This window comes from Ovis aries, chromosome 13 (genome assembly GCF_016772045.2).
Source record: "Ovis aries strain OAR_USU_Benz2616 breed Rambouillet chromosome 13, ARS-UI_Ramb_v3.0, whole genome shotgun sequence".
Taxonomy (NCBI): Eukaryota; Metazoa; Chordata; class Mammalia; order Artiodactyla; family Bovidae; genus Ovis; species Ovis aries.
In genome coordinates this window covers 65,095,173-65,108,643 of record NC_056066.1, presented here as the reverse complement: position 1 = coordinate 65,108,643, position 13,471 = coordinate 65,095,173, and the positions used below count along the sequence as shown (strand labels likewise).

At 46.4% G+C, this 13,471-nt stretch overlaps 1 protein-coding gene across 1 annotated transcript in view; it reads right to left on the bottom strand.

Annotated features, from left to right (window-relative positions):
- Positions 1-12,540, bottom strand: part of CNBD2 (cyclic nucleotide binding domain containing 2) — a 50,195-nt gene extending 37,655 nt beyond the window's left edge. The window contains exons 1-3 of the mRNA XM_042230093.2: positions 12,490-12,540; positions 8,829-8,966; positions 5,842-5,895 (exon numbers count right to left, since the gene is read on the bottom strand). Coding sequence (XP_042086027.1) covers positions 5,842-5,895; positions 8,829-8,966; positions 12,490-12,540 — 243 coding nt within the window. The remainder of the gene's footprint in view (positions 1-5,841; positions 5,896-8,828; positions 8,967-12,489) is intronic.
- Positions 12,541-13,471: the final 931 nt, after the last annotated feature.

Genomic DNA, 13,471 nt, shown 5'->3' with positions numbered 1-13,471 from the left:
CTCAGCTCATATGGCGCCACATCTTCAGAGACTCCCTTCTGGATTATCTGAGCTAAAACAGTAGGGCCCCTCCCAGCACTCTGTAAGCTCAGAATCATTTTCTTCAAAGCATTTAATACTTTCTGAAATGATCTTACTCTTTTTTGTTAAAGTAAAAGAAAGTGAAAGTCGCTCAGTCATGTCCACCTCTTTGCAACCCCATGACTATACAGCCCATGGAATTCTCCAGGCCAGAATACTGGGGTGGGTAGCCTTTCCCTTCTCCAGGGGATCTTCCCAACCAGGGGATCAAACCCTGGTCTCCTGCATTGCAGGTGGATTCTTTACCAGCTGAGCCACAAGGAAAGCCCCCCACTTTTTTTTCAACCCCGTGGCCTGGAGCCTGCCAGGCTCCTCTGTCCATGGAATTCTCCAGGCAAGAGTACCGGAGTGGGTTGCCATGCCTTTCTCCAGGAGATCTTCCCGATTCAGGGATCGAACCTGGGTCTCCTGCATTGCAGGCAGATTCTTTACTGTTTGAGTCACCCAGGAAGCCCCCTTTTCTGTTAAAGTGTATATTATGTCATTTTCCCACCATAAACACACACACACACGCACACACAAATCTTGAACTCCATTGTCCAATATGGTAGCCAACAGCCACATGTGGCTATTTAAATTTAAAAATTAGTTCCGGAATTCTCTGGTGGTCCAATGGTGAAGAATTCACCTTCCAATGCAGGGGACACAAGTTCGATTCCTGGTCCAGGAAGATTCCACATGCCCTGGAGCAACTAAGCCTGTGCACCACGACTCCTGAGCCCACACCCTCGAGGCCGTGCTCAACAGCAAGAGAAGCCACGGCAGTGAGAAGCCCACGAGTCGCAACTAGAGAGTAGTCCCCACTTGACTCAACTAGAGAAAGCCCAGGCACAGCAACGAAGACCCAGTGCAGCCAATACATGAATAAATAAAATTAGAATAAAAGAACTAGTCCCTCAGTCCCACTCGTGACAAGTGCTCAGTGGCTACACGAGTCTGCTGACTACTGTACGGGATAACGCAGACTACTAAACATTTCCGTGTCACTGAGAGTTTGATTGAACAAAGGTGTTCTAGAATATAAGCCCCAATATAAACACAATAAGGACTTCATGGTGGTCCAGTGGTTAACACTTCACCTTCCAATGAACGGAGTACGGGTTCAATCCCAGGTCAGAGAGCTAAGATCCCACTTGCCTCGTGGCCAAAAAACAAAAAAGACGCAAAAATACTGTAACAAGTTCAACAAAGCCTTTAAAAATGGTCCACGTGAAGAAAACCTTTTTAAAAGATAAACACAGCAGTGGCCTCATCTCCCTTGTTTACCATTTTTAGAATGTCTCACCTGTGGTGGACACTTGACGAAATAAATGTTTACAGAAGTAAGGATGAATGCCGGCATCTTACATAACAGTAACTGTCTTGAAGAAAAAGGAAAGTGGGTCACGATGAGAATTCTGGTCATCACACCAGGAGATCGGAAGCCATGCGCATCCACTCGGAAAGATAGTGTAGCACAGTGGTTAAAAGCACACAGGCTTGGGGACCAGATGTTGGGTTTGAACTTGGTCCTGCTACTTCCCAGCCAGCTTTGTGTCCTTGCACAAGCCTCTTCTCCCAGAGACCCAGTTTCCCTGTCTGATAATAACAGAAACTTTATGGGCAAACCAGAGTTAATGTCAAGGGCTTACAATGTGCCTGATGCAGAGCAAGGGTTATGGAAGTGTCACAGTCTCTTTTATGGTCCGAATCCATTCCTTCTTACTATCAATAACCCATTAGGACTTCTATTATAGGGTCTATTTTTGGCAAAACACAGATGCCTTTGGCTTCTATGAACCAGGCTCACTTAGGGCCCTAATTCCTCCAGGAAATACTTGTTACCACCCTCAACCCTTGAGACCTCCTTCTGTGGGTTCCTACAGATTGTTACTTAACTTTCTGAGTAAGTTCCATCACCTTAACTCCTATTAGCTGCTTAAGGACAAGTGTGAATGTTATAGTCATCCCTGTTCCTCGTATCCACTCGGGTGGGGCAGGGAGGAGTGGATTGGTTCCAGAACCCCTGTCAATACTAAAATCTGCTGTTGCTCAAGTCCCTCCCTTAATATGGTGTAGTATTTGTATGTCCTTCCATATACTTTAAATCATTTCAAGATTACTTAAAATACCTAACGCAATGTAAACCCTACATAAATGTTGTAAATACAATAAATAGTTACTGCCGGCAACTATTTATTCCAATTTTGCTTTTTGGAACTGTCTGGAATTTTCCTTTTCTGAATAGTTTCTACCTACGGTGGGTTGGATCCGAGGATGTGGAACCTGCTACAAAGATACAGGGAGCTGACTGTATTCCCCACCACAGACACAGACCAAGGCCTACCTAAGGAGCTCAAAAAAATATCTGGAATGAAGAAAAGGAAATCACTCAAACACAGCCCTGACTGTTTCTCAAACACCATTTCTCAGCACTGTCAATTTCACTCACTTCAGGCCAGTTATTCCCTCACTGTGGTCCTCTAGCACAGCAGTCCCTAACCTTTTAGGCATCTGGGACTGGTTTTGTGAAAGACATTTTTTTCACAGCCCAGGTCAGGGGGATGGTTCAGGTGATAACGCAAGTGATGAGGACTGATGGGGAGTGGCAGCTGAAGCATCACTTGCTCGCCCACCACTCACCTCCTGTTGTGTGGCCCAGTTCCTAACAGGCCATGGTTGGTAGCAGTCCACAACTCTGGGGTTGGGGACTCCTGCTCTAAAATACAGGGAGGATAAAGGAAAATAAGAGGGGCCGTTCATAATCTCAGCGCACAGAATTAGCCATTAACATGTGGCATTTGCACACGTGTGTGTACATGTGTGCTCAGTCGTATCCGACTCTTTACAACTCCATGGACTCTAGCCCACCAGGCTCCTCTGTCCACGGAATTTTCCAGGCAAGAATACTGGAGTGATTGCCATTTCCTTCTCCAGGGGATCTTCCCGAGCCGGGGACCAAACTTGCATCTCTTGCATCTCCTGAATTGGCAGGTGGATTCTTTACCACGGTACCACCTGGCATTCTTGCTTCCTGCCTTTTTCCTATGTAGACATAAAATTTTTGAAACTAACACAATATAATGACTATTTTTCCATTAAAAACCAGAACAATAGATAGTTAAAATCCCCTCGTACCAGGTCACACCTAATCCAGACCTGCTCTCCACCACTGGAATTAATTATTTGTATATGCTATTTTTTATTATATTTGTTTTTCACTCTGCTGGGTCTTCACTGCTGCGAGTGGGTTTTCTCTCGTTGCAGTGAGCAGGGGTTACTCTCTAGGTGCAGTGCGAGGGCTTCTCATTGAGGCGGCTTTTATCGTTAGGGAGCATGGGCTCCATAGTTGTGGCACACGGGCTTAGTTGTTCTGAGGCATGTGGGATCTTCCCAGATCAGGGATCGAACCCATGTCTCCTGTATTGGCAGGCAGATTCTTTACCACTGAGCCACCTGGGAAGCCCTATGTATATTATTACAAACTTATACATGTGCCTACAGAGTACATATAGAATGATTTTGCTTTTATTTACATAAATATCAAGACTGCTGACATTGTTTATGCAACTTGCCTTTTTTTCACTCAAAACTACATTTTAGAAATGTGCCTGTTGTTTCCAGCATCTCACAAATGGTATAATAATTGAGTTTGTGATTCTAAGCCGTGATAATTCTTAAGATTTTTTTGAGAAGTTTAGTGTTAGTAGAGTCCTAATATGGACTATACTGAAGTTAAGTTTTCAAGTGTTAACCTGAGAGACAGCTTATATATGTATAAATATGTGTATCAGCTTGACTGATGTATAATTTATATATAATTCACCACTGAAAGTGTCCAGATCAATTTTTAGTGTATTCAGAGTGGTACAGATATCACTACAATGGATTTTAGAGCCTTTGAATCACCCTAACAAGAAATCTGGTACCCAATACCAGTCACTCAAAGGGCAGGTTAGACAGCATCACCGACTCAAAGGGCACGAGTCGGAGCTAGCTCTGGGAGATGGTGACGGACAGGGAAGCCTGGCGTGCTGCAATCCACGGGGTCACAGAGTCGGACATGACTGAGCAACGTATCAACAACAAAAAGGCAGGGTTTTTTTTTTTTTTTTTTTAAAGCGAAGTCGCTCAGTCGTGTCCGACTCTTTGCAACCCCGTGGACTGTAGCCTACCAGGCTTCTCCGTCCATGGGAGTCTCCAGGCAAGAGTACTGGACTGGGTTATTCTCCATCTCCGTGTTGGAGACAGAGCCAGAGAGGCCTTGCCTATAAGGTGGACTTCCCCTCTGCGTCCTCCTCTCTCCCTCTGCTGCTATGCACGAGACTGCCCGCATCTCTAGAGCTCTGTGGCCCTCTGAAAGACCCCTAGTTTCTCCCATCGGAAGGGCAAAACTTGGGTAGTATTTCATGGCCAGCATCAGACACTGGCTGGTCTTGAAATCTGAAGAAACTCAGAATTTGGATGATTTATTGTGCTTCATACATAATGGGACATGAGAAATTGGATTATGCCCAGTGGAGGCAGGCAATAGAAGCCACACCTTGGTTCCGAGGGAGGAGAGGGGAGCAGAGCGATCCAAGTGGTCCTGTACCTGTTAGAAAGCTCTGTGCTCCCTGCTCCTCCCGAGAGGAAAACCAGCATGGCTGCTCCAGGCCAGGGTTGAGTCAGGTCTATGGGGGTGAGAACTTCAGATCTTTCCTATAAATAGAGAAGCCCCTTTAAAGTTGACATTAAATTTCAAATTTTAATTTAACGTCCAGGATTTGTTGGAACATAATAATGCTTGAAATTCGGAGAGCAAATCGCACAGGCCAAGCCACACGATGCTGGCAAAGATGGAAGGCGGGAGGAGAAGGGGACAACAGAGGAGGGGATGGTCGGATGGCATCACCGACTCGATGGCCAGGAGTTTGAGCAAGCTCCAGGAGATAGTGACAGACAGGGAAGCGTGCTACAGGCCACGAGGTCACAAAGTCGGACACAACTGAGCGACGGAACCACTGAACAACAAGCACAAAGTCACATGGAGGCATCCCCTCCTCAGGTGGCCACCCAAGCCCAGGCCAAGGACAGGGGTGCCCAGCACCTCTCGGGAAGTCTGGGGAGTTCATGCAGGCCAGGGCTTCTCCCGCCTCACTGGTTATTTCTCCTCTGTTTGCAACTCTCACATCCTCTGCTTCGCCTTCCACTCTTTCCCACTGGTCCAAGCGCAGGAGACCTCCCCTGCTGGTTCGGCTCAGCTATAAAGCAACACTGAGGACTTTCCTGGTGGTCCAGTGGTTAAGAATCCGCCTGCCAATGAAGACAACATGGGTTCGACCCCTGGTCGAAGAGAAGATCCCAGATGCCAGGGAGCAACTAAGCCTGCGCACCGCAACTGCAAGTGCCCAGAACCTGTGCTCTGCAAGAGAAGCCACCGCAATGAGAAGCCCATGCATTGCTGCCAGAGAACACTCCACGTACAGCCAAAAAACAAATTAAAAAATAATAACAATAATAAAGCAAAACTTTAAAAATAGTGAATATTAAATAAAGCAACAATGGGTTCAGGGTGGGGGGTGGGCTCACAGTCTTGGGATGCCAGAACTGAAAGAAACCACTGAGAGCAACTATTTCATAGGTGAGGAAGCTAAGTGGCTAGCTCTGGATGGCACACTGGATTGGTAGCAGAACCTGATCTGAACCCAGCGATCCTGATACCCAGCCCACAGCTTCTCTGAGACTATGAGGTAGGAAAAAAAAAATTCCCAGCAGAAGGTCAGAGCTTTCTATACATACCGACTCTGCAACGAAGTCCATAGTATCAAATGTGATTCGGCCTTGTTTCCTCTTCTGGAAAAAACAAAAACAAAAAAAGGAGAGGAAGGAGAATCAGCCAGACTGCTTCTAGAATTTTGCACTGAGACCCTTCTGCATAACTAGACCACCATGCAAGGCAGGCAGCCTTGAGAAACGTCCACCTCTGCTCAAAAGCCCAACTCTGCACAAGACTTGGGCCCAGAACTGACAATATGTTATTATGGAGGCAGAGAGAGAGAGCAGGGGTGGGGAGAGGGAAAGGGGGACAGAGAGGGAGGAAGGGAACCCAAAAGAGGAAACAGAAGCAAAAGAGAAAGGGAGGGAAGTACAGTAAGTCCGCTACATTCCGAGAGCACCTTTGTAAGTCCCGTTTGTTCTAAGTCCAACAAACAGCCTGGAAACCCAACTAACGCCATCGGCTGTATAGTACTGTACTGTAATAGGTATGTAATACTTTCCACACAAATAATGCCTAAAAAACAAACAAAAAAATACAGAAAACATTTTTAATCTGACAGCACAGTGTCTTGGCTGGCATACAGGGGCTGGCATCAAGTGAACAGGCAAGAAGAGTTACCTACTGGAGGAGGAAGAGGAGGTGGGAGATGGTAGAGCTGAAGGGTGTCAGCAGAAGGAGACAGGGCCAGCTGCAATTTCACTCACATCTGACATTGATGGGATGCACGTATGCATCTTTGAAAGTTCGCAAATTGAAGGTTTGTTTGTAGGGAACTTACTGTATGGAAGGGGAGAGAAAGAATAGAAAGAGGGATAAAAAAAAGGAAGGAACAAATGAAGCCTGTCTTCGCTAAGTGCCTATAGCAAGCCAGGCACGGCTTATCTTATTCCATTTCATCATCAGGACATAGCAGGTAGTATTGAGCAGCCCCGCTGGGGACTTGAAGTGGGTGAAGGAAGTTGCCCAAGAATCACGCAGTAAAACGGTCCTGGCCTAAAGGATGGCCAGGAAGAAGAGGTGTAGGAGGTCTTAGGGAAGAACTAATCCAACCCTATTTCCTAACAGATGCAGGGAGGATGTGGAAAGAGTAGAGAAAGGGGCAGAGAAAGAGGGAAAATGCTATGATGGGGGAGAAGAAGGGAAAACAGGGACAAATAAGGCCCTGACCACCATCCTATGTTACACTAGGGAACGTGAAAGTTGCTCAGTCAAGTCCGACTCTTTGTGACCCCATGGATTATAGTCCATGGAATTCTCCAGGCCAGAATACTCGAGTGGGTAGCCTTTCCCTTCTCCAGGGGATCTACCCAACCCAGAGATAGAACCCAGGTCTCCCGCATTGCAAGCAGATTCTTTACCGGCTGAGCCACACTAGGACCCTCATTCATTTCTCTGAGCACACCTCACTCCTCCCCCAGAGCCCACTTGGATCCCTGTCTTCTCCCTCCATTTATAGTTTGTGCATCCATCTGGTGCTTCTCAGGGAGGCTGATGAAAGAAAGATGTAGTATTCAGAGAGGTCTGGACTCATATATTTCACTGAAAATTAGTCTATGGCTCTCTGCCTGACGCTCCTTCCCAGCCCGCCAGGTTCCCTGCCCGGAAGCCGTATGACCGCCATAGGCTGGCCCATCCGGACAGGGCAACATTGTTAAGTCTCGCACTCCCTTGATGACAAGCCTGTCATCTGGTCTTCAGCTTCCAGCTTCCCAGGCATCACCCCAAGTCTTCTGGTAACCCAGAGACTCCTGGTCTCCAGGGCCCTTCCCTTCACCACCGTGTGACAGCCTGTACCAGAATGTACCAGAATGTCCTTCCTGAGGTTACGATTCTCCTACTCTATCCCTTCTCATCTCAGGGCGGAATCTGGCTGCAGACTTGTTGGCAGCACAGCATCGCATCTTCAAAACGTGAATTTGAATGAATTTTGATGGGGCAAATCCTTCTCCTGCAGCTGCCCCCAGGTGCTTACTTCCTGCTACATCTTCAACTCAGCCACAGACACAGTTACATTACCTGCTGTCCCCTTAGAACCCAATCTAAGACACTTCCCTGTCCCCCATCACCACCCCCCCCCCCCCCCGTGACCCTCTCCTTGGCTGCTAGCCTTCAGAAACTGTGCTGGGAAATACTTCGGAGGGAATCACCAGATGAAGGGGGGGAGATGGGGCTGGGTCTAGTCACTTTTGGCAAACAGGACTCTGGGTAGGGTTTGTCCAGGAACTGGATGAAGAAACTTTGGAGCCCTGGATAGTAATGAACACACCTTTGGGGACCCAGAACAACTTAACAGAAAGGTGATCTTTTTGAGCCAAAAAGGGCCTCAGGATCCACTGCTGGGATAAAATATCTGAAATTGAGACCTTCTAGAAAACCTAGAAAGCACGGTCACCAGGATGGCCCTGCAAATGTCTCCTTGTCCAGGCAGAGGGACAGGACAGAAGGAAAGAAGGCAGACGAGATGAAGTTGGAAGGGATGTGGGAAACCCTGGCTTTGTTGTGGCTCCCAGGTTTCCTCTGGTCGTTTGATCTCCTTTGGAAGGGAGACGGCTCCTTCCCCACTCCTGATGCTTCTCTCCATGTGGAGGGAGTTGTGCTAGGAGAACATGACTAGCCCTGCTCCTTTCACATTGAGAGGGAGTAACCTAAAACTCTCCGGTGAATCTGGAAGAAGAAATAGACCATGATCACCCGCACCTCCCTCCCTTCAAGCCCACATTCCGCTGTGCCCATCTCTGCTATGAAAGGAGGGCAGGAAAGCCTGCTACTGCAGTGGAGGCCTGCCTTGGTCCAATACTGCCCCTGACTGGGGTCGTTGGTAACACTGTCTCATTCTGGGGTTTAGCATTAGGTAACCACCGGGCTTGATGACACCCAATGTATTCTCCCAGCTGATTCATCCTTTGTCTTCTCTCTCAGTTGATTCAGAACTAGGGCTGGGAAGTGAGGTGCTATTTGTTGGACCCCTTTAAACCCTCTTATAAACCTGCTAAGCTCAGCAGCTTACATCCCAGAAAGAGAAGATAGGGTGCTTTCTGTGAGCAGTCTCAATGATCTGATATTCCCGAAATCCCCTGAGGCCTTGACGGAACATTTTACACACACGGTTCATCATGATGATGTCCATGGAGAGCTGGTACAGACGCTGTGGAAACAAAACAAACACAATCCCTGGAAACCAGCTGATTTCAACAGCCAACAGCAAGCTGGATAGTGCTGAGCAAGGTGAAATGCAACAGGATTAAATGCAGTGCTGCTGCTATACCCATAGCTACATCTTCAGGAAGTTTTCAAGTCTGCTGAAATCCTGTTGGTAGCTTGAAATTGGCCAGTATGGGAGTATTTATGCCCTAGAAACTGGCAACTGTTATCAGTGGGGCATCTCCCTCTCCAGGAGCCAGGTGTTGAAATATTTACCAGCCCGGCTTTAATTGGACTTCTGAGAGGGTAACAGGCAGGAAGGCCAGGGGTCTCCAAATGGAGGAAATAGCCTGCAAGTGTCAGACATTTTTATCTCTCTTAAGCGGAAGGAGGAAACAAACTAGCGATATTTTTTCCTTCTCTATACAAATTTAAAAGGAGGTTTCTCTTAAAATTCTGTGTTGCCATAAAGACACCTGGTTTCACTTGAAGCTAACCATTGCCTTTTTCTTATGGAAATATTTAGCTTAAGCTATGCTAATGTACTATGCATTTACCCCAAACTCTGTCTCTGACTTGATAAACCAGTATGTTATACTCCGATATTGTTCCTCTAATCTATGTAAATGAAACTATTTGTATGGTGCTCTGCCCTTCTTCAAGATTCAAGTTAATCCTTTTATGGCTCAAGATAAACCATTTGGTGCCAAGATTATCCCAAAGAACATCTTATGGGTGAGGGGCCTGGTGCCATTCTAAGTTTTGAGACATTCCTTTCTTTCATTAACAGACTGCTGGTGACTATATATCATCCAGCTGAAGACTAGCAGGGGGGTACTCTTTCTGCCCCCTTCTGATGCCTATGTTAGAAGCTTTCTCTATCTCCTTTATACTTTAATAAATCTTTATTACACAAAAGCTCTGAGCGATCAAGCCTCATCTCTGGCCCCGGATTGAATTCTTCTCCTCCGGGGGCCAAGAATCCTGGCGGCGTGATTCAACAACCTTTCACTTCCCTGGTGGCTCAGATGGTAAACTGTCTGTCTACAATGCAAGAGACCTGGGTTCGATCCCTGGGTTGGGAAGATTCCCTGGAGAAGGAAATGGCTTCCAGTACTCTTGCCTTGAAAATCCCATGGACGGAGGAGCTTGGCGCAGGCTACTGTCCATGGGGTCGCAAAAAGTCAGGCACGACTGAGTGACTTCACTTTCTTTCACTTTCACTGTGGTCCAATAATGTGCACAAGTAACCACAGGCAGTGAGGGGTGATGGGGAAAGCCTGCATGCTGAACTCAGATGGATCTGAAGGAGATGCAACGTTGTGGGCTCTGAAGAGAGAGGGGCCCTGAGGCAAGGAATGTGGGTGGTCTCTAAAAGACAAGAAGTCAAAGAAATGAATTCCTTCTTCCATCCTCGAGAACCGACACAGACCTGCTAACATCTGGATTTTAATACGTGCCAGACTTCTAGCCTCCCTCAGATAATAAGTGTGTGCTGTGGGTACTTCCCTGGTGATTCAGTGGTTAAGACTCCATGCTTCCACTGCAGGGGCCATGGGTTCGATCCCTGGTCGGGGAACTAAGATCCCACATGCTGCACAGTGCGGCCAAAAAGTGTTGGTCGCTTAGTTGTGTCTGACTCTTTGTGACCCCACGGACTGTATCCTGCCGGGCTCCTCTGTCCACGGGATTCTCCAGCTGAGAATACTGGAGTGGGTTGCCATTCCCTTCAGCCAAAAAATTAAAAATAAATGTGTGTTGTTCTCAGTCACTAAACTGTGGTACAGCCCCCAAAAAGAAAACTCATATAGCACCTAATCCAAGAGAGGCCATCCTGTCTTTTCTCTGGAAGTTGGAATTGGAGCTGAGAACAAATCTCTCCATCTCAGTGTGAACTGAGGATTAAGGGAGTCTTCTTCTCCCTGCCAAGTAAGCATGGCTAACAGGGAAGCAAGTTCAACACCAAAGAGACAAACCTAGATTATAACACAATCTCTACATCAACTCACCCAGTTTCCTCAAAAAGTCAATCTCGGGAGGAAAAAAATAAAGTATGAGGGATATCCTAGATTAGTAACACTCCAAACAAGGACAAAACATGAACCTTGACTGGTCCCTGGTTCATAACAAGCAGCTGTGACAGCTACGTTAGGGACAGATAAGAAAACTACATTCGATAAGTCACAGGACTGGACATGGCATTAGCGTGTGTCTATGTCACTGCGGGGAAAACACATAATTCTGAGTGGAAAAAAGGTGAAATGAGCTGCCATGTATGAAACCACTTTGAAAAATGAGCTGCACACGGCAGCTGCTTATGGATGCACACGTTTGTAATAAAATTGTAACATACAGACAGGAAAGAGACACATCGGCTTCTGGAAAGTGATTGCCAGTGAGAAAGGGAGTGCGACAGTGAGGCACTTTGTCTGTAACAATAATACTTTTTAAAAATGTTTATTTTTCTGTTCTGGGTCTTAGTTGCAGCATGCAAACTTAATTGCTCCATGTGGGATCCAGTTCCCTGACCAGGGATTGAATCTAGACCCCTTCATTGGGAGAGTGGATTCTTAACCACTGACCACAAGGGAAGTCCCGGGAACTAAACAATTTTTTAAAAAATCACATATCTAAAGGAAATATGGGGGAATGCTTTATCAATACAATTTAATATTTATTGGGAATTCCCTGGTGATCCAGAGGTCAGGACTCTGCACTTTCACTGTGGGCACATGTTTGATCCCTGGTCTGGGAACTAAGATCCCACAAGCTGCATAGTGTGGCCAAAAAAATAATAATGAAAATTTTAAATAAAATTAATATTGATTGAATACAACTGGCCATTGTCAGGCACTATTCTAAGCCTGTTACATGTATTGACTTACTGAACCCTCAACAATAAATCAGCGCAGTAGGTTACTAATGTTATCAGTACCCTTTACAGAAGAGAAAAGAGGCACAGCAAGTCAAGCAACCTGCCGAATACTATTATTAGTCACACGACTAATAGGTGATAAGGATTGGGGGGATTGCTTTGTTTTTAAACAGTTTTTTTAAAGTTGCATCTATTTATTTATTCATTCGGCCGCCCAGCATGGCATGTGGAAACCTAGTTCCCCAACCAAGGATAAGATTCCACCACGCCCCTTGCATTGGAAGCTCAGAAGTCCCAGTGATAGAGATTTGAACCCAGGGAGTCTGGCTCGAGTCTATAAGTTTAATCTATTACCCTACCCTGACACTGGGCGTTATTCTCTCTGAATCTCCTATTAGTACGAAGGGCGAGTTCAGAGCAGTTCTCAGGGGCTCCAAGTGCAGCCAATGCCAAGGGCAGAGCAGGCTGCAGGGCAGGGGTGAGAATTCAGTCTTTCTGAAGCCTAATCTGAAACTCTCTCCTTTGCGACTCCAACAGGTACAGGGTGGCCTTGTTTATCCAAGGCCACCTCCTATACCTGCATCTCTCTTTTTCAAAATACCTATCTGTTCAATCTTCCACTCTTCCTCCCAGGGCCCTTGCCACTCCTCACCAATTTCTTCCTCAGGATCTGCCAGGAATGGGACACCATATATCTATTCATGGTTCCTGAACTGGCAAACAGCACAGCAATCCCTTTGCCTTTCAAGGGTAGGACCACAAATCTCTCCCAAGAATCCAGTTATACTAGAAATCAAAGTTTCCCTCAGTGGCAAGGTAAGAGCTCCTCTCCATTCCTCATACCCGACCACAGTGGCTGGAAGCCTTGTTCTAACGAATCTATTCTCAGAACCTCCTTATGTCACATTCGAAGATTCTGGAAGGAAGACAGGGTAACGGGAAGTAATCGGAATCTGGGAATCTAACATTTAGTGAGCACTCAGACCCATTATTTCAATTAATCCCCACAACTATTCCAAGGTGACGGGTTTTGTACCCACTCCCTATGTGAGGCTGAGGCCCCAAGTAGCTAAATGACTGCAGAGTCACGGCCAGCTCAGAGAAAGTAGGAGGCTTCCGGGATGGGGGTAGAGGCATCCAAAATCTCAGCCTGGGGACCACTTTGAGGATTAGAAATTGGAGACAACCCTGGAGGGTAAGTATGTGGCACTATCTCATAGCAATAATTTATTAAATTTAATAATTTAATCTTATTAAACTGGCAAATCAGGAACACTCAGCAAATTGGAAGTCCTCAACTAAATGGAGTGTGCCAAGTGTTAAAAGGAACTGGAGGGGGACTTCCTTGGTGGTCCAGAGGTTAAGACTCAGCACTCCTAATGCAAGGGGCCTGAGTTCAATGCCTGGCCGGGGAACCTAGATCCCACCTGCCCCAACTAAAGATTCTGCACGCTGCAACTAAGACCCAGCACAGCCAAATAAATAACTTTTTTTTTTTTTTTTTAACAAAAGGAACTTGGTGACTGGAACTCAGTGACTCTGAGGTCCTTCCAAAAGTACAGTATTTAAGTTCTAAAATACTTTTTTCTACTAGATCAAGCATGACATTGTTACTGGTTAGTTGTTAAGTCATC